Here is a 26,964-nt window from a genome sequence, read left to right on the forward strand (position 1 = left end):
TGACTTTTCCAGATTATGTAGTGAATCATCAAATCAATACTTGCTTAAACTTTTATTTTTTTGTTATTTTATTTATATATATGGTTTAAACGGGTGGGTTTATGTTTTCGAACCTTCAAGTTTAAATGTGCAGTGTAAACAAACTGACCTCAATTTACTTGGAAATGTCTTGCAAACAATCTGTTCCTCATACTCAACACAAAAATAAAATACATGGTCAAGAAAAAATGTCCACTCACAACACAAACATGAGGTCATGATGTCAAAGAGAGAGGATGACTATTATATATTATCATCAGGGTCAAAAAGCTTCAGCTGTTTGAGTATCTAAATCCCAGCCATGTGCTTCTCAAACCTTCGGTTTACGAGATGTAGCCAACCAGAAGAGAGCTGACTTAAAGAAAGTGGAGTGAAAAACAGAGAGAGAAAGAACTAAGGAGCTGCACCAAGGCCATTATAAGGTGAATAGAGTGAACTGTGAACCCTGCAAAGCTACTTTAGCAGAGCCTTAAATAAAACCATGAAGCTAGAAACTATGTTCAGCTTAAACTCACTGTGCTTTTAAAAGCAAATATAAATTAAGTGCATTTCCTGATATACATTTATATACATATTTATACATATACATCATTAGCCATAAATATTATAATATAGGGCAATGACCTTATTATGTTTCTGAGATGGTTTGATAGTTTGTGCCATTTACACAAAATGAAGCTGGAATGACCTGAAGTGAAGTGAAATTAATGATCTATAACTGATAGGAATTCACCATGAGACCACTCCATGCCTTTAGGTCCAGTGAGCCAGTTAAACACTGCATTATAGCTAGCGAAGGGGCCAATAATTGTGTGGCAGAAAAGTTAAGCAGCAGCATCCAACGACAAAATGACAGAGCAATTAGGAAACCTCGGTGTAATTAAGCTCAACAATGCGCCCAAATGCTCCCTCCGAAGTCTTTTTACAAGGTCAACGACAGTGCAGAGTAATTGGTGGAGAGTAATGAGAAAATAAATGTACAACTAGAGCAATCAGTCCAAGGATACAACACATACTCCCCAAATCAGATGCAGAGGCAGAAATAGAAACAACCTGATAACTGCTGGGAAGACACAATGAAACTGCAGTTTAGTTTAAATGCTGTTTTTTTTTTACTGAGATTGAGTCCATATAGGTTGGCCTGCCACAGTTCCTGCTGAAGCCTCACTAATCATCATCGTCATGTATCCCAGATAAGAAACCACTGAACTTTGGTGGCTGTAGCTCAGGTGGCAGAGCAGGTCAGCCACTAATCAGAAGGTCGGTGGTTCGATCCCAGGCTGCATGCCAAATATCCTTGGGCAAGATACTAACCCCGTGTTTGCCTACTGGTGGTGGTCAGAAGGCCCGGTGGCGCCAGTGTCCGGCAGCCTCGCCTCTGTCAGTGCGCCCCAGGGCAGCTGTGGCTACAATGTAGCTTGCCATCGCCAGTGTGTGAATGTGTGTGTGAATGGGTGCATGACTGAATGTAGTGTGAAGCGCTTTGGGGTCCTTAGGGACTAGAAAAGCGCTATACAAATGCAGACCATTTACCATTTTTTTTCTTTGGAAAACAGGCCAACATAACAGATTTGCTCTTAAAAAGGAAACTGCAACAGTTTTTAAAAAATGTTCTCTTTTTATGTTTCCTTTACTATTAACGGGAGAAAGCTGTCGTTTTTCAGTAAAGTAATAAATCATTTTCTCATCTGATGAGGTGGTTTCACAAGTTGATGTGGTCAAGGATTTTGAATATCAGCACAAAAACATCTTCTGTTTTGTAATCCTTCCATCACTCTGTGCATTTTTCCTAGCTCATTTTTCACACTCTGTTCACCACAGAGCTGTGTATCGACCTGCTTTTACACACATTCAAGAGGTGTGGTGAAGAGCGAGAAAGGGAAAAAAAAAAAATATATATATATATATACCCTCAGATTCTTCTCCCCTCCTCCAGGCTACAGAGATGAGGCCACGAGTCCCAGTTTCCTCACAGAATCATGCCTCAACAGCACACCTCTTTATGGAGGAGGAGGAGAGTAAAGGCCAGGTATGAAGAAGAAAGAGTCAGGAAGAAAGATCCCTCTGGCTAAGTACAATCCTGTAGTCAGCCCGTAGCATGCCAAAACTCCTTTTAAAAATGACTTTGTGGGAGAAACTTGTGGAGAAAAACTAGACAGAAGGTGATTGTAGTGATTTGCTAAAGTAATTAAAACTTCTATAGAATAGTAATTAAGGTGAAATAGGCCTTCAGAATGTTATAATGTTAAAAAAAACAAAAACAAACAAAGATATCTTTGGTTTCTCTGTCCCAACATGATGTAATAACAATGATCATGGAAGTAAATGAGGCTCTATCCTCAATTATCATTTATTGACACCGACTATTATACAATGATCATCTCATTATAAAAGAATACACTTTGCAAGCTTGGGTCCTTTTATGTACGCTGCTGTTAACAACCATCTAAACACTGATGCAAACAAAGCACCCTTGCCTAAAAAAGGCCGCATTAGCGGAGGACCCCACTACAGGTCAATGGCCCAACTAAACAACAGAAACTGCTCAGGAACAACTCAAGGAACATTATAAAGAGACCACACGACTGAGCTCGGCTTCAAAGTCCAGAGATCCAGTCTAAATTAACATTCAACCCATCTTGAAATTCAGAGGACTCAAAGGATCTGCTGGTTCAGGGCTAGGCTGGCTGCATGAGGGGGCCAAACGTAAACATTACTTTTAATGTTGCAGGTGACCAGTGTAGCACACATCTAGAGCATCCCCATAACAATATTTGTGCTGTTAGAAAACTAAAATATCGAGAAATCCTTTTATACATTGACCTCTTTGATTCCTAACAGGTAACTTTTTACTCACCTGTTAAAAACTAGGCTGAGCAAGGTGGCAAAACCCGGCAGTGACAGCTAACAAGCAAATAAGTCCACCAGATGCCATGTTGTGAAACTAGAGTTTGGGAATGCAAAGCAGGCTAAAGAAAAATAATATTTGATATTCAGAAAAGCTGCCCTGCTAGAATAACCGTAGGTATTATAGTGAAGTTGTGGTAGGAAATGACAAAAAAGGAGTGGAAAATTGCATTGCACAGGTGCTGTAAACCACTGTAGCTTGTCTTCAAAATCACTCCTGGCAGTTTTCCATCTACTCCGGGGGAAGGGGTGAAGCAACGTGGAGAGAGAGAGGAGCAGCCTGCTGGCTGTGATTATTTCAATGACCATGCAAATTCTGCAAGGTCACTGTGATAGGCAAGCAGGGAGGCAGAGACATAAAAGGAGAGGGGGAAAAACATCTACAATTTTATAAGGAGCTTGTAGAAAACTGCACACTGGTATAAGTCAAACATGTTATAACACAACAAAAGTAAAGACGTGGTAATGAGCTAAGAAAAAAAGATTTTGTAAAGGAAAGCTATAGCAAGCTCCAAATCTATTACAAACTACCAAAGAATACTTTTTCTCCCCATATGAGAGATACTACAAATCTTAACATTTGTGGACAGTTTGTTTTGTTCTTAACATTAACAATGAATGAAATTCTAAGAACACTGCGGTGTAAGTTAGTTTTGTCCATGAACAATAAACGGTGGAATATCAGCTTCCTGCAATTGTGACTTCCTTTTGACAATCTTAACTTAAAAACATCTGACTGTGTTCTAGAAATCTGCACAATAAAGCAGTCGAAAGACAAAGTTTAACAACGAACTTCTTAGGTAGATGTTCAGCAGCATTGACCCTAATGTTTTGCAAGTCATGTCAAATTTTGGTCGTTTTGACTACCCCTCATCCTTTATGATTATAATGTAAAGTTACTGATAAGCTTGGGAAATATGCAAAATTTCAACAAAGCCAGATGGGGCAAAGAACATTTATTTGCAGATACTGCGTGTGAAACCTCTATGATAGGCTCTCAGTACAATCGAAAGGTGTTTGTATACAGCTACAGTAAGCAGAAAAGGGTTAGCTAATTTACAGCTGAGAGTTTGCTTACGCTTTGCCACATCAGTAGTTCACAATTCTTTGCTTTAAGAATGCACTGACATTTAAAAGGAGCAGTGGCAACAACGACAAGAACAACAGCTTAACTTTAATGTTTATTTTAGCAATCAGGCCATTTACTTCTTTGATTTCAGCTTGGTGTGAAAGTCTTTGCAGCTTGCAGCTATTGTTCATGGCCTTACTAATTTCCTATTCCCTGCCCTGAACCTCATTGTGAGCTTACCTCCTCACATGTGTGACAGCTATGATGCAGATGAAGATGATGATAACCGAGCTGATGGCAACTTGTTGAATGACACATTTTTTTTCATGCCTGAACACAATTTTTAATCCGTCTGTTTTCTCTCGTGTGTGGTTATTTGTCTTCATGTACAGGAGATGAACAATTTCCACAAGTAGGGATGGGTATCGAAACCCGGTTCTTGTTGAGAACCGGTTCCCACCGTTTCAATTCCTTGGAATTGTTTGCCATTTTGCAAACGATTCCCTTATCGATTCCAGTCGCCCCGAATTTAAAAAGAAGAATCGATAAAGAATCGAATCGTTAAACAGAATCGAAAATGGAATCGGAATCGTGAAAATCTTATCAATTCCCATCCCCAGTCACAAGAAAGTTGGAGGCTGGAGAGGTTGATAGTGAAGAAGTTAATCATTCTGCCTTTCACACCCAAGACCCAAGTTTGAGTCATATGCATCATACAGTGGGGCAAAAAAAGTATTTAGTCAGCCACCGATTGTGCAAGTTCCCCCACTTAAAATGATGACAGAGGTCAGTAATTTGCACCAGAGGTACACTTCAACTGTGAGAGACAGAATGTGAAAAAAAAAAATCCATGAATCCACATGGTAGGATTTGTAAAGAATTGATTCGTAAATCAGGGTGGAAAATAAGTATTTGGTCAATAACAAAAATACAACTCAATACTTTGTAACATAACCTTTGTTGGCAATAACAGAGGTCAAACGTTTACTATAGGTCTTTACCAGGTTTGCACACACAGTAGCTGGTATTTTGGCCCATTCATCCATGCAGATCTTCTCGAGAGCAGTGATGTTTCGGGGCTGTCGCCGAGCAACACGGACTTTCAACTCCCGCCACAGATTTTCTATGGGGTTGAGGTCTGGAGACTGGCTAGGCCACTCCAGGACTTTCAAATGCTTCTTACGGAGCCACTCCTTTGTTACCCGGGCGGTGTGTTTTGGATCATTGTCATGTTGGAAGACCCAGCCTCGTTTCATCTTCAAAGTTCTCACTGATGGAAGGAGGTTTTGGCTCAAAATCTCACGATACATGGCCCCATTCATTCTGTCCTTAACACGGATCAGTCGTCCTGTCCCCTTGGCAGAAAAACAGCCCCATAGCATGATGTTTCCACCCCCATGCTTCACAGTAGGTATGGTGTTCTTGGGATGCAACTCAGTATTCTTCTTCCTCCAAACACGACGAGTTGAGTTTATACCAAAAAGTTCTACTTTGGTTTCATCTGACCACGTGACATTCTCTCAATCCTCTGCTGTGTCATCCATGTGCTCTCTGGCAAACTTCAGACGGGCCTGGACATGCACTGGCTTCAGCAGCGGAACACGTCTGACAGTGCGGGATTTGATTCCCTGCCGTTGTAGTGTGTTACTGATGGTGACCTTTGTTACTTTGGTCCCAGCTCTCTGCAGGTCATTCACCAGGTCCCCCCGTGTGGTTCTGGGATCTTTGCTCACCGTTCTCATGATCATTTTGACCCCACGGGATGAGATCTTGCGTGGAGCCCCAGATCGAGGGAGATTATCAGTGGTCTTGTATGTCTTCCATTTTCTGATGATTGCTCCCACAGTTGATTTTTTCACACCAAGCTGCTTGCCTATTGTAGATTCACTCTTCCCAGTCTGGTGCAGGTCTACAATACTTTTCCTGGTGTCCTTCGAAAACTCTTTGGTCTTGGCCATGGCGGAGTTTGGAGTCTGACTGTTTGAGGCTGTGGACAGGTGTCTTTTATACAGATGATGAGTTCAAACAGGTGCCATTCATACAGGTAACGAGTGGGGGACAGAAAAGCTTCTTACAGAAGACGTTACAGGTCTGTGAGAGCCAGAGAATTTCCTTGTTTGAGGTGACCAAATACTTATTTTCCACCCTAATTTACGAATAAATTCTTTACAAATCCTACCATGTGGATTCATGGATTTTTTTTTCACATTCTGTCTCTCACAGTTGAAGTGTACCTCTGGTGCAAATTACTGACCTCTGTCATCATTTTAAGTGGGGGAACTTGCACAATCGGTGGCTGACTAAATACTTTTTTGCCCCACTGTATTTTCACACATAATTTACTTTTAATACATTATCATTCTAAAATATGTTACACAGTTAGTTAGTGCCTAACCCCAATCACAGATCACGTCGGGTTCTTTAAAGCTCAGTTTTCTGGATTACCATGATGAATTGTCTCCACTTTGCAACAACTATCTAGTTGTCAATGTGGTGAGTAAAAACTACCTCATAACTGAATAGCCTTTGCTATTAGCCAGCCTTCAGCTACTGGTGCACTGCTACTGCCAAGTGTCATAGTAAACGTAGAACAACTAACCTGAAATTAACTGTCATGAAATCCTTATCCAGCTTTTTAAGTCAGGATTGGACTAATATCTGATGGAAATATCAGTGCGTCCTCAGTCTGAATCTCTTTCTCACATGTTTTGGGGATTTCTTCTGGGGGGGAAAGAAATATGTCTTTGTTGTGCCCCTCAACTACAAGTCTGGGTAAAAATGAATCATATTTTTAGTAACATTTTTCTGTCTGCACACATTTTATCTCCAACCATGCAGGTAGTCAAAGCTGCAGAGATTTGCACAGTGGAAAGATTTAAGTGTCCCGCTCGACACTTCCCTGATGCACTTACTCTAATACAATGTGAAGTAGAGCAAGAACTACAAGAATCAGATTAAGCTTTCATTTTAATAACCACCTGAATACAGTGAGCCAAACCGTCGACAAAGACAAGCTTCTGTGAAGTCACAGATAAAAGGTTTGTGTATAGGAAAATCCAGTTGTCCTTGGCGAAAAACTCCTCCTCCTTATTCTACTCAGAATACCACCACTGGTGCTGAACCTGTATTACAGGTCTTGAATGCAAATGAACAAAACTGTGGATCACGTCTCTGACTTCTCAAACAGTTAACCTGAGCAAGGCACAAAAACCTGCTGGCAAAACCAGTTTGACAAAAACAAAGGGGGTTCACTGGTTTTTCTCTGAGGGACACAACATTATACATACAATGGGTGCTTTGGTGTATTACATCTGCTTTGTACTTATTATTGAAGACAGGAAGAGCAAAAGCAGGAGGGAAGCGCATACAGGTCTCCCAGAATAATCTACTAATCTAATCTGAAATGGAATTACTGCAGGAGCCCAGTATAAACAGGAAGTTAAGGAGCTTTTATCCTGCAGGAGAAGAGCTGACAGTGTGCAGCCAGTTCCCCAAAATGACCCTAGTCATTCTGTGTGTGTTCATTTATGTTTTATTAAGCAAAATTAAACAGGACATCCCACATATAAAGCAAATTTCTTTACAAATTGTTTATTTAGAAATGTGCAAGCCGACATTCATGAAATTCAAGTTCAGAGCATATGTATAAAACTGTATACAACTTGTGTATAAACTGTGACTGCTGGAAGAGTTACCAACACACACCTAGCACAGTCATCTGAGCAGTCAGCCAGTCATGCAGTTGCCCTTCGTAGTTCTAACTTGTTCCTAGCTTCGAAGTGCAAGATAAAATCATTCAGGATTAATTAATCAATCTTTGGACTGCACTTTAATAATGAAACTTGCTGATGACAGCAGATAAGCCTGATTTCAAGAAAAGATCTCTGAATTTCAGTTACTAATTCTGCAACTCTCAGACAACTATGCCTACGCTACAAGCTGCTAACTCAGCTACGCCGAGGCATTTCAGCAAATACTTGCCTAAACCTGTCATAGGTACATCAGGTAAATAAGGAGGCCTTGAGCTATGAAGAGTTGTTCGAACCTGTCGAAATTCAAGTACATGATAACCAGGAAGAGGCACAGAGTATTTTTCTTTACCGGCAGTCTGGCTATTATGATGAACTGATAAGCTAAAAGATGTCTGGCTATTATTAAGCTGCTATTCTTTAAACCACCCTTTCTTTGTCAACCTCAAACAGCCAAATTTTTAAATTTCTCCAAAAAACTATTCATCTTTTGGCAGATTTATTTTTATTTTAAGGTTTGAATGATCAGGTTTCATTTTAGTCAGACAGCATTTTTTCCATCAAACCTTCATACTGACGTGGTTAAACAGAGCATCGTCAGGCTGTGTTTCAGTTGACTGCCTAAAAAAGCATTCCCATCCTCAAGAAACATGCAGGCATGCTCTTTTTCCTTTTGCGGGGAAGAAATTATACTAGGTGCATGTCCCAACTTGTTTCATGAATTTGTCAAAGGTTTATATAACTACAAAATACAAAATAAGAACCCGATGCCACCAGCAATTTGCCATTTAAGTTCAAGCCAGGGTGACTGTAAGAAGACGGTTAACAATCAGCAGGGGCTCAACTGTGGAGCTTTGTGTAAGAGTTGAAAAAGAAACTCATTTGCCGAGAATACAGTGTCCCACTGACACATTAGAAACCCACTGTAGACTCTGAAGAGAAAGTACGTCTTTGTTGGTAAAGACTAAAGTCTGACTCCATTATCCGCATCTAAGCTTTAGCTGAAGAAACGCACTGTATATACAGCTACTGTATATGTGTGTTCTGTGAATAAGGAAATCTGGCAAAAAGTTATTATAAAAATTGCAATAAAGACATGAAATCTGGAAAAAAAAGAAGCCACAACTTCAAAAAAAAACTGATAAATTGCAGAGGATGAAAAGGCCCTTAAACACATCTTATTGACAACTCCTGCACCTAGAGCAGGGGTGCTCACACTTTTTCCGCATGTGAGCTACTTATAAAATGACCAAGTCAAAATGATCTACCCACTACAAAAATCCAAAACATATACTTATTTATAAATATATTGAGGATTCTTTATATCTACAATGTATATACATGCATAACCGCAATATCCAATATTTCACAACACAATTAACTATGTAAATTTTTTGTCATTACCTGAGTTTACTCTGATGACTTGCACTGAATTGAATCAGCCAGGGATGCATAGTCCGGACAGTAGCTGCTGACGGCCAGGTTTAAGAGAAAAACCGAGAGCTAAAAATTGGAGTTAACTCGCTGACTAGCTTGTCAGTTTTACTACACTTCGCGCCGCTGTTTGCGCATGCGCAGCGACCTAAGCGTCAGAAAAAATCTGCTGTCATCTGACTGGCTTCCCTGTATCAATCAAGTGACGGGATGGATGATAGGCTGGCATCTATTTTTTTTAATGCCATGCGATCTACCAATATTACCTTTGCGATCGACTGGTCGATCGCGATCGACGTATTGAGCACCCCTGACCTAGAGGCTTTCTTTCAGGGGGGTTTAAAAACAGGACAACGGCAGACGTTACCTAGTTATAGACCTGTGAATCGGCAACTAAATGCGTGTTGTTTAAGATTATAGGCAGGGATGTTGATTCTTTTGCCATTCTGGGCTATGAAATGATGCTGTGGTGAACTACAAACTCGATGTTATTAAAATAAATAAAATCATAAAACTTTATATTTCTGTATCAGTCTAATTGGTTTATCTTTAAAAAAAAAATTAACATTTCTTACAGTCACTTTATTTCTAGGACTTCTCCTAAATATAGCATGCAAGGGCTACATTTCCTCATAGACCCACGCTATATTAACCAGACTGAAGCTGGATGTATAGAACTATAAAATCATGTTCCCATGCTGCCAAGTTAATCATCTCTGACTCTGAGCTTTGCAGAGGGCAAAGTGCACACACAGGTGGTTCACTCTACTGGAAAGTCAGAAATTAATAGTGCAAGCAGTCCTCAGCCAAACAAGTACACATGGGTAGGGCCAAAAGCAAACCTTTATTTATATTGGACCAAGAGATTACATACCGTAGCGGCTCATTGTGGTTCGGTGGCTGCTCGGGTATACATGGTGGTTAGGAAATGACTGATCATCACATAAAGGAAAGCAAGTTTTAAAAGAACTGTCAAAGGTGTGTTCTGTCTTACTGTACACTTTGCTTTACTGAAGCCTCCCCTCACAGAGATAGAGAATCATTTATGTATAGTTTCAATAAATACTATTATGATGCCAACGTGAGAAGGCACGAAAGTTTAATCATCCTTTTGCTTAGTTGGGTATATCCCTAATTAGGAACTGTGCCATGTTAACATAATAATCTGATGTTGCAGTTGTGGAAGAGGTATACAGTTTCATGTGGCCAGGCAACCAGAACCCACCCACTGGCAAGTCCACTGGATAGATCTGCAGAGTGTGAAAGCTGCAGTGCAAGCTTTTAGTTTCTCATTTATTCTTCATAAAATACACTGCTATTCTAGGTGCAATGATGCCAGCATGACTACACGTGAGTGAAAACGTGAAAGTAGAAAAATAGTGTGGATCACAAATATTACTGCTTGTCAAAACTCTACATGTGAAAATGTGAATGTTAAAGATTTTTTTCTCACCTCAGGCTCTCCATCATCTTTGTTTTTTTTGTTTTTAAATGGATGTTGCATTAAATGTGAAAATTGTAAAATTTTCTGAAAGTCCATCTTTAAACCTAGTAAAGGAGACATTTTAGAGAGGTATTTATTTTCATATAGGTAAATATGTTGTAGTATTTGTGGTCTGAGAATTCATTTAATGCATGTTACAGTTACAAGGGGAAAAAATAAATAAATCTTAGCTGCTGATTGTAGCGTCTTGCATGCATGTTGTATTAAAGGTTTAGGGCAAAAAAACCAAAAACAACCCAAATCACCCACTACTCATGACAATCAATAAATGGCCAAAAATTATTATTTAAAAACATAAGATTAATAACTTTCTTACTAAGCATTGTTTGTTAAACTATCATTCTAAAATACAGCGCATCTATAATTGAATTACATGTCACAGGATACTCTGCCCTGTCTGCCACCCTCCTCCCTGTCCTCTCTGCCATCATCACTGCTGCCCCGAGCTCGTCTCACAAGCCAGCTGTCCAAACAAATGTTACGTAGCTGGCGCTTATGTAATGAAGCATACCAAGTGCTTAGTGCATCCTCTTAGCTATCCTGTCCCATGGCACCATCAGTTCCAACATCTCAGGATAAGACTGAACCTCCCCTGTGTCCCTTCCGGCTACTGAGTTTACTGGATCAGTGGGAGTAAAAAGCAGCTAGATTTTCACTAATCAATGGTATGGATTACTGTGAACACTCACACTGAGAGAATGGATAATAAACACAAATCTGCCCAAAGCTTGTGAGCTAAAGCTGCAAGATCACCTGCTTTGTGAATGGAAAGAAAAACAGAGCTGTGAATGAGAATGTATGATTATGCATATAACTGTAAGAAAATAAATCCTTGCATAAACAAGATAAAACTAAATAAATAACTAAATCACTATATACAGCAGCATGACTGATGACATTCAAAACAGGCAGCACTTCGCTTAAAGACAATTTACTCTTTGCAACAGACTCTGTAAATGCAGCAGTGCCTGCTGGCATGTGTGCTTCCTGCAACCCAAACAGCTTGATGCTTTATCAAGAGTTTCATTGCGCTAGTAATATGTGCGAGCATTAATCACTGCGCAACACATTACTTTGGTACAACAGAGTATAACACACTGCAGGCTATGCTGACTAGGCAAAAAATGTGCATGTAGTTTTACAAAAATTCTCTATTCAAGAGCATCCCCCTGCCAGTGTATGCACACATAAAGCGGCTGTCTTACCGTCTCATTCTCATCTGGGTACATACTGTCCTGTAGCTGAGTTGCCGCTGCAGAAGAATAAGTGTTGTAGCCGGCGTTGCTGATGAGAACAGTGATGGTGCAGAGAAAAGCAGCCGCCCCTGCCTATTCACCAACTCTCTGACTGACATGTCACTGTGGCAAACCAGATAATGTCACTCTGTGAGCACATACACAAACTCCAATTCACTCACACATCCTTACATAAAAAGACAGGGGAGGGAGGGACAGAGAGAGAGAGAGAGCACACACACACACACACACACAGCTTAGTGATGCTCGCTCTCCCTGCGCTTCCACGACACACGCCGCTTGACCTGCCCTCCCATAATGCCGCTCTGCACAACACAGGACATCGCAGCTGACATAATAACCAAACACACACAGAAACACATACATATCCAAATGAAGCTCCCAGAGGGATTAAGAAAAGCTCCATGAAGTGCGTGCACACAAACACACACACACACACTCTCTCTCTCTGTCTTCTGTTTCATCTGTCTCTCTAATCAAAGAAATACAGAGAATAGCAATGGTTTACATTGGATTATCCCTGAAAGTCAGTATCAAGGAGAGTATTTATACTTCGGGGAGAGTTGCATTTCTACAGTGTCTAACTTCAGTCATTCATTGCTCATCAGTCTACAGTATGATGTGGCAGAGAGCAGCTCTTGTACTAAGAAAAGCCTGATTTTGCATCAATGTGGAAGCTGCAAATACTCGCATCTTGGCTGTGAAATGTAACACAACTCCTACAATTTTGATCAAATTCTTGTTACACAACTTTCCTAAACTAGACATCTGACTTTGTGAGAACTGTGGATGCACCAGTCTTTAATGCTGAGGTGACATGTCACCAGTATCGACTCCGGCTATGACTCTACACAATCACAGTATCATTTTTCAATGAAAAGGGACTTATGTTATCATCCATAAAACTTTAGAATAGGTGAAGGTTTTTAGTGCATCAGATTGGATACTGATGAGGCTTAAAATTAGGAACACAGCTTCTTTGACTGATAGGGGCTAACACAGGCCAATGCAGCTAACTGCAGCCAAGTCTCTGAATAACTGAGCTGGACCTCTTATGATGCTGGTCCCTTTTGGAGCATTTTAATTAAATTCTATAACAAACACTAGAACACAATGTGCTCCAGGTTTGATGAGTGAAATTCTACTGTACTTAGCACTAATTATTAGTTATCTATGTCCTAATGATGCAACCATCAGAGTTTATGAAGGTTTATGAATGCCTTCTCCTCCAAAAAAACCAGCAAAATTCACCCTCTAAAAGTCTCATAGCCAAGTAGCTCTCTCTGAAATCACTGGCTGTTAAAGACCCTTTGCAAATTATTCTAAATTAATGAGCTTGACAGCTTTATGGCAATATTGGATTTAAGTCACAAAATTTGTGAGTAAAAAAGTAATGATTTTTCAGTCTTCTTCTAATGTGTATAGGGATTTTTATAGAAAGAAGAAAAGAAAAAAACTTATACTGGAAATGCATTTTAAATTACTCAATGGCCTTACTGGAACCCTTTTTATGTTTCAAGTCGCAGGTTAAAGTTATTACTTTTAAATGTTTTAAATGTTAGTGAGAGGTAAGACTGCAGTGTATCAACATAAAAAGGTAAGTGGAAGCGGCCAAATCAGAGCTTTGAAGAGGCCCAGGTGAATCTGACTGAAGGCAAAGGTAACAGGATAGAAGAGTGTTAAAAAAAAAAACAGACAGAGACATAAATTAAGTGTGTAAAATCTGGCCTCGCCGTTGCTCTGTTACACAACAACCAAACACACTGCAAAGGGTCAGCTGCCAGACTGCCTGAAACTCTGTGGGTTTGTGTGTGTCCCAGGCTGAGAAGAGTACTATAAAGTCCTCAGGGCTGGTTCATAGCATCGGTGATGAGCATCCAAACTGACATCACAGCTATCTGCAGACTTAACCTTCTTTTTCTTCAGATGATCTGCTGTTTACTGGCTGAGAGTTTCCTGAAAGGCCACATCTGTGAAGTCATATTGAGGTTTGACTCCCATTAGAAATTAGTATCCTCAAGAAACACAGGGCAATAATTGCACCAAAGACACCTTTTTCATTAAATCATGCAAGCTAGGACTAGGACTAGTAATTTGGTGGGGAAAATGAGGTATAAGTTTCCTCTGTATGTATTTTTATGCATGCTGTATACTAAAAGCCCCTTTTTAGCTAAAAGCATGCAAGTGGCAGAGGTAGGTTTAGCCTCTCTAAACTGTGACAGGCAATGGACGATTCAATAAAACCCTCAGTTAATTGTTAATAAAAGAAGTATTATTGGTTGAAGCCATACTAAACAACCTGTCATTGAGCTACCAGTCATGTGGATGGCTGCATGGTGACCTAGATGTATGAGAAGTATGTTTCTGACAGAAGGTCAACTGTAATCCACTAACAATTTGGTAGGAAACATGATGGAGTATGATAAGGTTAAAAAAAAGAAAGGAACATACAGCAGAGGTCAGGGGAAAAACGGTGGAAAGTAGGTAAAAATAGCAAGCTCTTTTTTTTCAGGGAACCTCTCTCTCAACTTTAGTTCAGTAAAGGTAAGCAGATGCTGTAATTCAAGAGCTGTAAATCAGCAGTGAAAGTTTTTAAAAAAAAATATAATTTATTATAAAAAAATTATTATTTTATTTATTATTTTAATCTGTTAATAGAAAAATATATTCTCCAGCAACTAATTCATGCTTAATTTAAAATCCTTACAAAGTAGAGCCCATTTTTTATTATGTTTCCATCTGGGGTCCTAACCCTGAAAACATTTGGGAACTGAAAGACTTTGGATCCTCCTGCCAACATTTGATATAATAAGCTTTTTTAATAAGGCAGAGAAAGAGATTTAACAGTAGTGCAGATGGCCTGGCTCCTATTAACAGATCTCTCAGACGCTGTGTGTGTGTGTGTGTGTGTGTACAAATTTGTCTGTTTGAATGTGTCTTTGCATAACTGAACAGAAACAGGAGTCCATGCTAATGAGAGTGCATAGACTGTGTGTGTGTGTTTCTGCTTGCGTAAGTGTGCGGAGAATGACTAAAATACTTGTTTCATGTGCTAAAGATGCACATCAATGTTCAACCACGTCATGTAGAAACAAGGTGTGACGGTGTAAAGACACACACTTGCCATCTCAACTTCCTGCCACACTAAGTAATCAAAGAAATGAGGAAGTCCTCCAATCAATCATCCTGCTGAGAGTCATTACAGGTTTTTAGTTGATTACAGCTGCCATTTAAGAACGATGGGAGTCTGCAGGGTTGAGTGGGTGTAATTGACTGTGACAATCAGAGGAGGGGGTACTGAAAGCTGGTAACTCTTAAATGTTACTTTTAAAAAGTGAGACAGCAAAAGAACAGCTGATTTACATAATTTTAAGACCTTCAGCAGAGTTTCTAGATTAAAGACACCATAAAAAGTTGCTGAAAAGTATATATATATATATATTTTAAAAGAGGTTCTAGTTTACATAAAGAGAAACACAAATGTTAAGAAGCACTAATGGAAACAAAACCCAGAGTTATAAATTAACTCCAAGACAATTGAACTAATTATTTGCATTTTATTAATGTTAACTGCTGGTCTTCAGATGTTACGCAGTCACCCAACCAACAGCCAGGCCTGCAGCAACACCCCTCTCTATTCTTCTGATAGAAAGTTGTAAACAAGCGAGATGGTAAGACAGACAGACGACAGCAACGCTAACCATTGTGGTTTTTCCGCTTTGATCAAGAAAATAACTGGCTGCATGTTATTGTGTAAGAATAAACTGGCAAATAATCCCTTAATTCAGACATTTCCAAAAAAATCTAACATTGACTGCTATACAAATGCCACAGATAACAGCAGCATTTAAAAATAATTCATTATCAAAGAATGTGATCAAATAACTAAAAGCTAATAACACAATAGCTAATAATAACACAGGCAATAACTGAGCTGCAATGTTTAACCACAATGTGTCAATGCGTCACAGTCTATACCACACACACTTGATGTCCACTGACACAAAACAACATTTTGACTTTCAGCACATCCCTTTTCCTGCATTACAAAACTGCTTCATTGGTGGTGTGCGATTAACTTAATTTTATTATCAGTTACAATTTTGGATTTCACTGATCGTTGAAATAATATTATCGAGATGAAACTACGATTCGATGGCATTCTATTTTGCCTTCGTTTGTTTTACTTCACTCTTAGTGCTGTACACATTTATTTAATTTGAGTTTGAAGCATTATAAATTCCTGGAAACCCATTCAGTAAATTTAAAAAAAGGTTTTCAAACTCTGCAATCATATTAAATAATCATTACTTCAATATTCAGCAAAATAACTGGAAAAATGAGTTCTGCCATAATCAAGGAGCTCTAGTAGTCACTCTTATCTACTTGAGCTGCTACAAATACAGGATACAAATTAACACCCCTCACTGTCTTTTCACTAGAGAAGATGTCAGGGTGACCAGGCTGGACTAAAAAATGCTTTTAATATAGTAGACATATAGTATGTGCTTCAGTTTTTCCCCCACATGCTGACCGACGATCAAGATCCCGACGGAAGGTGGATGATGAAAGGCAACGGATGAGAGTGCAGTAAAGCAGCAAATTAAAAACACAGCAAGATCTGACAGCCATTATATTCAGTGGCAGGAGGGAAGCATCTCCTTCAGCGAATACAATGACCAATCCAGTGTTGCTAGAGGTTTTAACTGTATGCATGGAAGTACCGAGTGATATCTCAGCTGGAAACTGCGAGAAGGAATGGAATACTAATGCAGTGACAGGTCAGCGATGTTTTGCAAACATACCTGCATTGTTTCTCTTACTGCTCTAATAGTATTGCAGTACGTCACCTTTCAACTATGAGTTTCCGCTTTGGATGCAGTTGCTAGTGTAATATAAGGCAGTATGAGAATAGTTCTTTACCCTTGATTCTCTGAGATTAACTGAAAAAAGTTATTTTTTAACCAAACTAACAGTCAACCTTCTAGCCTCTGCTAACAAATGACATAAAGTGTAGGAAATGTTTATCTTGCAGTAATCAAACTGTGGCTTTGGAAAATGTTAGACACATAAAAGGCATATATGTAACTTCATCTCTCCCCCAACAAAGCATGCCTTTACTGTAAAGCACTTTAGAGAGATGTTTAATTAAAATTGGATGGTGCAACACAGCTAATAAGCTATTACAACAAAGGTCTGCACAGCCAAGGCAAATTGCTTTTGCACAACATCACACATTTATGTCATAGAAAATTTGCCTGGATTTCTTTCTCACTACTGAATTTCTCAAGCTTGCAAAATGTCGTTGTGATTCACTAGTCTTGGAGCAAACGCTCAAGTGACAGCTAGAGGAGTAAACTCTTCTTCTTGCAGATGAATGCATCTCTGAATACATCTGTACTATTTTGGACAGACAACATTCCCAAACTTCATTAAAAAAAACGTCCCTGCTGTCTGAGATAATGATGAACAGATGAAGTAATGATGAAATACTGCCAGTAGTTTAAAGGAGGACATGTGACAAAAGTAGTGACAAAGTGGGCCTTGGTGTCAGGTCGAGTACAGCAGATAAGTGTTTGGCACACTAACTACAACCTACTCAAGTAGCTTGTCAAAAGCTGGATGAACTGGGAATAAGAAACAGGACCTGGCAGCAGGACACAAACACACAGCTCTCCTTCCTGCATTCAGACTGCGGCTTTGGCTTTATATCCATTACTTCTTTCTTTATACTTTAAATTAAAGGCTGCAGGGAAGCAAAAAGGCGAATGGGCCCAGTACACTCTTCATCAATGAGTGAACGACACTACACGCCTGCAGGCGCAAGCCATACTTTGGTGTCATTGCGGTCAGTCATGCACCTCTTGATTTTTGTAACCTTACTTTTATGCTGCCGCGGCACTGCCAGGTTCAAGATACGAGTATGTGATCGTGTTGGGTTTTACTGTAACTGTAATGGTATATCAGTGCAGAAGATCAGAGAGTCAAATTATACAGAGAAAGATAACAGTTCTGAAAACCTCCTTACCTCCTGGAAAATGACTTTAATTCAGGTTTTGACTTCTTCTCTTCCTCCTATACCTGCTGATTTAGGCCAGTTTTGATTATGGCAATGCTGCTGTTTACAAGCAACAACATGAGGGCTCTGCTTGTTTTAGGAAGTCCTAACTCAACCCAGAGTTTGTGTCACCAGCACCCTGCTGCCAGGACTGAGGAAAAAACAAACAAAACAAACCCACTAACACTGGATGAGTTTCACATCACCGGATTTATGTAGGAAGCGTCCACCTTCTGGCTTTCATGAGCTTTGCAGGCCTGAAGAATAGTCAATCACTGAATCATTACTATGTTATGGGTTGATAGATCACATTGATGACACTGGTTCTGGTTCCCTTATGAAAAGCCTACAATCACAGGAAGACACTACACCACAGAGCGAATCCAGATTTTCAGAGATAACACATCCTTATCAAGCAGCGGCAGTAAGTGAAGAACACCAGATCACATCTTTTCCTTCCAGTAGCGGGACGCCTCAGGCCACTTCTCTTGCCCTACATATTTTGGAAATATCGCTTTTGCATGTGCATGTGTCTTCAGAGCTTAACAGGGGAGCACATGATGAGTTAGGGGGGTCTGATCGCTACCACAGTGGTGGAAAGTTCTCAGGAGACATTCATCATGTCGTCACCTATAAAGCTGCCACTGCTGTTATGGTCACAACATACACGATACAATTTCCTCCTCGAGTGTCAGTTTCTGTTGTGCAAAGGTCTGTTCTCATAAGGAAGATATTTCAGGAATGATGCTGATGCAGTTTGCACAACAGTGGATACACTTTTTAATCTTGATTCTCACAACGAGCAAAAAGCCACCCTGAGCCTGCTTCTACTGGGAATGTTTTTCTATGAAAAGGAAGTTCTTTCTCCCTGCCAACACCAACTGCTATGAGACTGTCAATTGCAGCATAAAGTACATAGCAAGACGGCCAATGTTGTGAAAATCACTGAGACTGAGTTGTTGTATTTGCCCTAAGAAAGAGAAAATCACAGAGTTTACTGGCACACAAAGCCAGACTGGTTGTATACATAACCAAAATCAAGCTTGACTGCTTTGACCTTTGTCCTTCCATTTAAATACACACAGACACAATAACCAAGGAAGGAGATCTATTGAGAACTGGGCTGCATTCAGAAAATACATGGACTTGTAAAAAAGGACTTTCCTTCAGATAACCTTTTTACGCACAACATACTGAAACAATGCTTACGTCAGTGCGTGATGCATCATACTGAGATCCAAACCTATGAAACTACAGTTGACAGATTAACTAGATGACCTGTTGTAAAACAAATAAGTCATTTAGAAGACGTGACGTGTCAATGACAAAAAATCCTACAATTGTCATTTTATTATCACAGGGAAGGTAAAGACAGTGTCTTTATTACTCAATACACGATCAAATGTGTTGCTCACGGGTTCAAGCCGAAACATGTGAGTTTCTTTCAGTGTTTTTATTGTACTTCTAATGATGGTGCTAATGAAGGAGCTGACTTTTGTGTATGTCTAGTGCAAATAATAACTTAGAAATGGAAAATAAGAACAGGAAGAGAAGTTCAGCTGAACTCTGTTCATGGAACAGGAGATGTGTGTCTTTTAACTGGATATACCTGCAGTGCACGTTCAGCATAAAGGTGTGCGTGCGGCAAAAAAAAAAAAAAAATACTATGAGTTTCCGCTTTGGATGCAGTGGCTAGTGTAATATAAGGCAGTATGAGAATAGTTCTTTACCCTTGATTCTCTGAGATTAACTGAAAAAAGTTATTTTTTAACCAAACTAACAGTCAACCTTCTAGCCTCTGCTAACAAATGACATAAAGTGTAGGAAATGTTTATCTTGTAGTAATCAAACTGTGGCTTTGGAAAATGTTAGACACATAAAAGGCAAAAAAAAAAAAAAGAGGGCAAAATTTTCTTTTGGGACTTGGTTTCGTCTTTAATTTTTGAAGCTATCAGAACACATTAAAGGTTTTGAACAAGTTTAAGTAATCCAGGACAGGCAAAGATTATTAGGTTATCCAAAATAAAGTTTAGAGGCAAAAATCAGCTGACACTGAACAAATTAATGTTAATGTTAGTCATTTGGGCATACCAACAGTTTAAAACTAAAACACTTTATGACCCATTTCTGTTTAACAGAATACTGGTCTGATTTTTTATCTGAAAACCGAATCTCTGTGCTGCACATGAATCATTTAGGCATTTAAACTTTCTGCGACCACAAGTCCACTCGGGTCAGAGTGATGTAAATTCATCACACTTTGGATAGTGACCAAGAAGGTCTGTGACAACGTCCAAGTGCCAGCCAGTTTTTTGTTATCATGTGACGTTGCACTGCAGTGCACCAATACACGTTGCTTTGTTTTTGTGCTTGAAGTGGAAAATAACATGAATGCCTACTTAGCCATTATGTCGCCAGCTGCCCGTGTCTATGTCCACAACAGAGTATAAACGAGGGCTCAGATACTGCTCTGTAGCAGGGTGTGGCAGGTTCAGGTTCCCTTTTCAAGTTCTTCATAACACTTTATGAAGAAAGTAGGATAATTGATATACTAGCAAACCTAATAGCATCTGCTCAGAAATAGTCTGCATATATTAAACACTTGATGTGAAAAGTTTCACAAACACCTAAAATAACAAAAATAGTTGCTACATTCGTTCTAAGGCCGTAATCAAGGAACAAGAAACAAAAGTTGCTCTGGATCTGATATATCCAATATGTGAGTATTGGCTATAATTTAATAAAAGTGAAACAAAAGTCCTATTCCACAATGTCCCCCCCCCCCCAAAATTCTTGTATACATCACCGCCAACATTAACAGTAACACACACACACACACACACACACACACACACACACACACACACACACACACACACGCACGCACAAAAAGCTTTGATGTTACCTGGAGATGTTCAGTGGAAGAGCTGCTCAGTTCGTCTCCAGACTCAGAGTCATTTGTACGTCTATCTTCACCCGCAGAGTCACAGTACTGGGTGGTGTCCACGTCCAGTGGCGCTCTGACCAGTTCTGGGGATCTGGCTCGACTGCGGGGCAGGGTGCTGGACCCACCTTTGTAAGGGGGTGGTGGGACACCACCATGGAGAGCTTCAGCGAGAGCTTTGTCATGGTCAGTGGGAAAGGTGGGGGCATGATGGTGGTTATTGTCCCTGCGCTGAATCGGGGGAGTGAATTTAGCCGTGTTTCCAGTTTGTGCTGAAGGGGAGCGCTGATAGTTGGACTCATTTCTGTGAAGGTTCTCAGCGGGATGATTGTTGAGTCCCAGATCCAGATTGTTTGGTTTTACCCAGCGTGCACCTGCACTTTGTGAAGATGGATTACCAGTAGCACTCGGAAGATGGAGGATTGGTTTAGGGGGTGGCATGAGGGCTTTGCGGACTTCTCGGACATATTGAGCAGGTACATAAAAAGCTTTAGACGCCTCCTCTTTTTTCACCTGCCACCAATCCTCATTACTTTTCTTGACTAGCATGTAGCATTCCCCCTGCTGGATCTTAATGAGCCGGTCTTTAAACTTATACTCATAGTCGTATTCTACCTCGATGTAGATCTGGCCCGGGGCAATAGGCAGATCTGCCATGATGCCTCTTACTATCCACCAGGCTGTTCACCCCAAAAGAAAAATATTTATTACCATGTCTTCATCAGTAGACCTTTGAAAAAACAAAGAGAATATATTAAATATACATTTAATTTCAGTGTGAATAACTCTGCTATTGTACTTATTATATATACACCTCGGGTGCCACAATGTTCTAATGTTCCAGTATGTATAACATCTAACTAAGTTATCACCTGTGAAGTTTTTCCATTTTTCCCCAAAGATTGAAATTAATTATTAAATAACAATGTCAATAAGGAGCATCTCTGCAAAATACTTTATAACCTTTAAATGGAGCAATATAATCATAATCTCAGTTGTCTCATTAGTGAGTTTTTTTTCCTGAAAATGTACTCTGTCCACTCTCTTGGACTGCAGCTTAACAAAGTCTATGTGGCAGCAACTAGCAGCTATAGTCCAAGGTGGTGGAGTTAGACTTAAGTCTTTCTGGAGAGGCAGCCAAACAATTTCTGGGACCACCATTACAGGGACCTGCCCGCAGAGGTGGTAGACTTTCTCACCAAATATAATGTGGCATACCTAAATATTCCTGATTGTGCCACCTAATTAAAGTGTATGTATAGAGAAACGCTCTTCTTATTACTTACTTTTTCTGTATTAGTAACCTTTGAAACAATAAAATGAATAAAAACTTTGAATGGCTTTCTAACTAAAGGTATCGTATGCATTTCTTTTTAAATTGTCATTAAAACAACATGTTTTCAACTAACAATTTTAAGGAAAAATGAAAAGTTGTGTTTTTATGTATGAGAGAAAATAACTTGAAGAAATAAGCTTAAATCAAAACTAACAATGAACATTAAAACCATTAAAAAAAAAAATCTTGAGGTATAGTTAAGTCAGAAAATACTTATTCCCTTCTCCTCTCATTTAATCAAAATAAAGACAAAAATAAAAATGCCATTGAAAGCCTGACACTCACATGCTAACCCAATCAGAACAAACAAATAAGATATAAACTGAGAAGATTTAATCCTCTTCAAGGGTGAATGTACCGTCCAGCTCAGAGCTTCAAAGCCGCACGTAAGATAAGACGGAAGAAGTGGAGACAGTAACATGAGTCACGCTGCTTTCTCCCACTTACTGTGTTTTTATGTCTTACTCTATTTCTTCCTCCTCACTAAGGACAGCTTGTCCAGCAGCTATTAGGGCATCTTGGATTAGCTAAGTCACACACATAGTTTCCTGTTGAAGTCACACGCATGTGCGCACACTCTCTTACACAATGATGTGATGCTGTACGCCAATATGATTTATTTAATGGAGTCAAGGCTTATATTAAAAGAAACATCTTATCAATAGTGAACTTCGTGGCCAACCTTGAGTTAAACAATAATACACCAAAACTATTAGATTAAATAAAATTAGTGTTTCCTGGTTGGACTTTACTGCTTCAGGGTATGACTGAGCATGGCCTATTTTGATAGAAAGAGGTACCTCAGCTGTTTAGATTTTCAAATTAACAGGAAAATAAATATATTATGATCAAATAAGTTTAATAGTTCAAAGAAACTACAATCTTAGGCTACCCTCAAGTCAACTCTCACTACAAAAAGAGATTTAGTCTCAGCTCTCTCTTTCTGCCTCCGGTACATGACAAAAATGACTTCTAAAGTTCTGACTAGTCACTTTAGGAGACAAGTGTCAGCTGAATGCCTCATATGTACAATGTAAAAATGCAATAACTACAATGACAAATTGTTGCAGACTGCACAAATTTACTAGGTCACAAATATTCAACTGGGTATAATGTTTCTCAAATGTTGGCAAACTTGATAAAGCAAAGAGACATTTAGAGACCTATAAACTTTAAGCTATCCCAGCTGCCACGGGACAACGACCGGGGTACGCCCTGGGCAGGTCGCCAATCTATCACTGAAAGACAGACAACCATTCACCATCAATTAGACTAACACGCAGTTCTTTTATGAGAAGAAAGACGATCTATTCTTTTTGTAATTTTCTTTATATTTTAAGCAAAAATGCCAGTCACTTACACAAAACTAACACTTGAAAGAAAAGGAATATAGATTTTATTTTTAAAACTCCAACTTTTTTTTTTTTGCTTTTGAAACTTTAGATCTGCACATAAACTAAGCCTGAGCTTGGTAACTGATGAAAAGAAACAAGATACCAATCAGTTGTATCTCTGGTAATAATTAAAATACTAAAGCCACTGGGACCTCAGTGTTTATATTTGCAGTATTAAATAAAGTATGAAAAAAAAATCATCGCAACTCATTCCTTCCTGTTTAATGAAATAGTCCAAATCAAATTAATCTACTGTCCCAAGGCATCCAAAACCACGAGGTGGTTAAAGGACCTGTAATGTCAGCCGTGAAACAATTTCAAACAAAGTGCGATAGTCAAGCAGACTCACTTGACGACGATACAGGCTACTGCAGAATGAGCAGCAGGATATTACAATGACAGTCATAACTGCAATCCTACAAAATTATCAGTGAGTTACATCATTATCAAACCAAGAATATGCCTCCAAAGACAAAGAGTGCATTGTTGCTATTTTTTAACCCAGCAGCACTAATTTCTCTTCAGTATCAAAGTCCTATGGTCCCTGTAAGCCACTGGGGCAGTTAAGGAAATGTCGTTAAACTAACGACACCCTCCACAAACACACGCGCGCGTGCACACACACACTCACAAAAGAAAAACAAAAAGCACACATACATACCAAGAAAAAAGAAGGTGGGGAGAAATTTGCATCTCTACAATAGTAACCAACACACTTCTGTGTGTTTCCTCTCGTCTTGAGTTCATGATGAATGATGAGCATCGCTGCACAACACATGCAGATTCACTTAAGAGACACCCATGATCCATGAAACTATAGCGAGGCCACCATCTGCAGCTGGTGATATAACCCCACGAATTCTGTGAAAACATTGGAATGGGCACCAGACAAAGCGCACAACAAATAGTGGTCACTGTGAAGACTGTTGTGGTTGTACGAGTGTCCTGAGAATGCTTAATGAGCATATCCCCACACACATTAACCAGCATGAGCTACGCTATTTTAAAACCACTTGATTAATCAAAAAGTAGTTTCCACTGGGTGTCACCATTAAAGCTGCAGCTGAACATTAAATGCGCGGTTGGCAGCTATTACCTAATAATAGCATTGCGCTTCTGTTTACCTTCAGTCGTGCATTAGCTTAATAAATATCTGTGATTAGGCGAGCAGTGCTGGGATTACTGCTGATGCAGTGACTGGTGGGATAATATCGCCACAGATTAACTCGAGGGTTCAGGCTAACAAGTACTGAGGGAAATCTCACCGAATCTATCAGCTGAACAGAAAGTCCATTAGCCAAATGAAAATAAAACATTGCATCTGGTGCTAATTCACAGCTATTCACTGAATAACAGCAGAGTAGCGAGGAATAAGACTGTGTGATGGTTATAGCATGAGTAGTAGTGGCAGCTTTCCTTGTTAACATCCTCAACCCTCATGCTGAAGGCATGGAGTCGATCACTATATCACTATTTTATTTTTTATTTTTTAAATGAGAAACAGTGCTTGTAGTCAAGGAAAAATATGATGAAACCAAATGTGGTAATAAAAAGATAGTTTTAAAAGTATTTAATTTAAACCTATTTCTTTAATAAAGAAATCAAAAGGCAGGAAGCTTAACAGTGCTTTTGTCCATTAGTTTTTGAGAGCTTTTCCCAGCTCAAAATGGGCCTTAGTAGGTTTACAAAGTGTCTTTGTTAACATACTTATCATAAATCTATGCATTTTCCTGTAATTTGGGTCCAAAAATATGGATTTTAATAATAAAAACCCACTTAAATTAACTGCTAACAAAATATTTTTATTACAATGCTGAAGATTTTTCCTTGGGGGAAGGTCAAAAACTCTTTGGGGGAAAGTCAAGATTTGCTGGAAAAACCCAGAGTATATATAGTGTAGCTAAGAATTCCTTAATGGGCAAGACTTTGGTGATAGTGGTGAAGGGAAAAAAAAAACAAACTCAGGGTGGGCAGTCAACCTGGCACAACCAGTTATGGCTGGAGAGAGTGGAGAGGAAGAAAAAAAAAAGAACAATAAACAGTCAACACTAAACAGGAGTCAGATAAAAAAAACAAAAAAACTCTGTAGTCTGCACAGAGTTCAGATGCACGACCGCCTTTCTGGGAATAACTGAGCAAATGGCGTGCCTAACCTGCTAATATTAAGGGGCTCTACAAGCATCGTTTGCCCAGTGAAATAATCACAGTGGCTGGAAGGTTTGGGGACTCAAGACAGTGAGATGAGATTTAATTTCCTGCCATCCCTCCACCCCTTGCAGGGTTTTGGTCTTCCCTCAAAGAAAAACCACATGGGTCATAAAAATCTAATCTCAACCAGTTTGTTTTTCCAATGTGAGGTTTAATTTACTCAAGCATGAAACACATTTTTGCTCATAATCAGCCAGAAATAACAGGAACAAATTTAGACAACAGACTCTTTGTCTTATATATGTGAACCAGTCAAATGCCTGTTTTCCACTAGTACCTACTCAGATTTTACTCTACTCGACTTGGTTTTGGTCTTATTCCATTACAACTGAGTACCACCTTAATGTGCTTGGGGTCATTGTAGCAATGTGACCAAAAGTCCCATGACGTCGTGGCAGTGGTATACCTGCTGCGCTTTCTGTGGCTTTTTGTCAGACTCAGAGACCACGGTATTGGTTTTTGTGCAGCCATTTCCCTCGTTGCTAGGTTTTGAAAATGGCAGTTTGAGTTTTGAGAAGAAGTCGTTCTCATGACTCGGCTCACTTGGAACCTCAGCCAAGGTACCAAAAAAGTACCTCTTGCGCAGAAGACGCTATTTTGTCCGCAAAGCTTGTCAACTACTCAACAAGCAGTAGTGAAACTTGTAAAAGTGCAACACAAACCAGAAATGGAGACCATTCACCTTCAGAGTAAAAGTTTTGCCTTTTGAAACACCCTTGATGCAGCTTTAGGACACAAATTTGACTCTGAAGGCAAACCTTCTCCATTTCCAGTTTGCATCACACTTTTTCAAGTTTCACTACTGCTAGGTGGGTAGTTGAAGAGTCGCCATCTTCTGTGGAAACTAAAGATGACCTCAGCAATTCTGTAGAAACCAGAGATTGCAACAGGTTCATTAATCAGTCTCTATGCCTGTGGCACTGAGGCCTTATATGCCAAGTGACCCTTGAAAGAACAATTTTGATTCAGAAAAAACATACCTTTGAATGTTTCCTTCTCACTGTTTTTAAATTTAAGACTGATTTTAAACTAGAGTACAGCTTTTAATTACTAAGTTAGGTAAACC

The 26,964-nt window shown here is 39.4% G+C and overlaps 1 protein-coding gene across 6 annotated transcripts in view; it reads right to left on the reverse strand.

The window, feature by feature from the left end:
- Positions 1–26,964, reverse strand: part of LOC113009932 (rho GTPase-activating protein 12-like) — a 61,267-nt gene that overhangs the window by 29,076 nt on the left and 5,227 nt on the right. For all 6 annotated transcript variants that reach the window (XM_026148607.1, XM_026148606.1, XM_026148609.1 and 3 more), the window contains exon 2: positions 20,922–21,690. In XM_026148607.1, coding sequence (XP_026004392.1) covers positions 20,922–21,617 — 696 coding nt within the window. In that variant the 5' untranslated portion in view covers positions 21,618–21,690. The remainder of the gene's footprint in view (positions 1–20,921; positions 21,691–26,964) is intronic.

Source organism: Astatotilapia calliptera, chromosome 18 (assembly GCF_900246225.1).
Source record: "Astatotilapia calliptera chromosome 18, fAstCal1.2, whole genome shotgun sequence".
Classification (NCBI taxonomy): Eukaryota; Metazoa; Chordata; class Actinopteri; order Cichliformes; family Cichlidae; genus Astatotilapia; species Astatotilapia calliptera.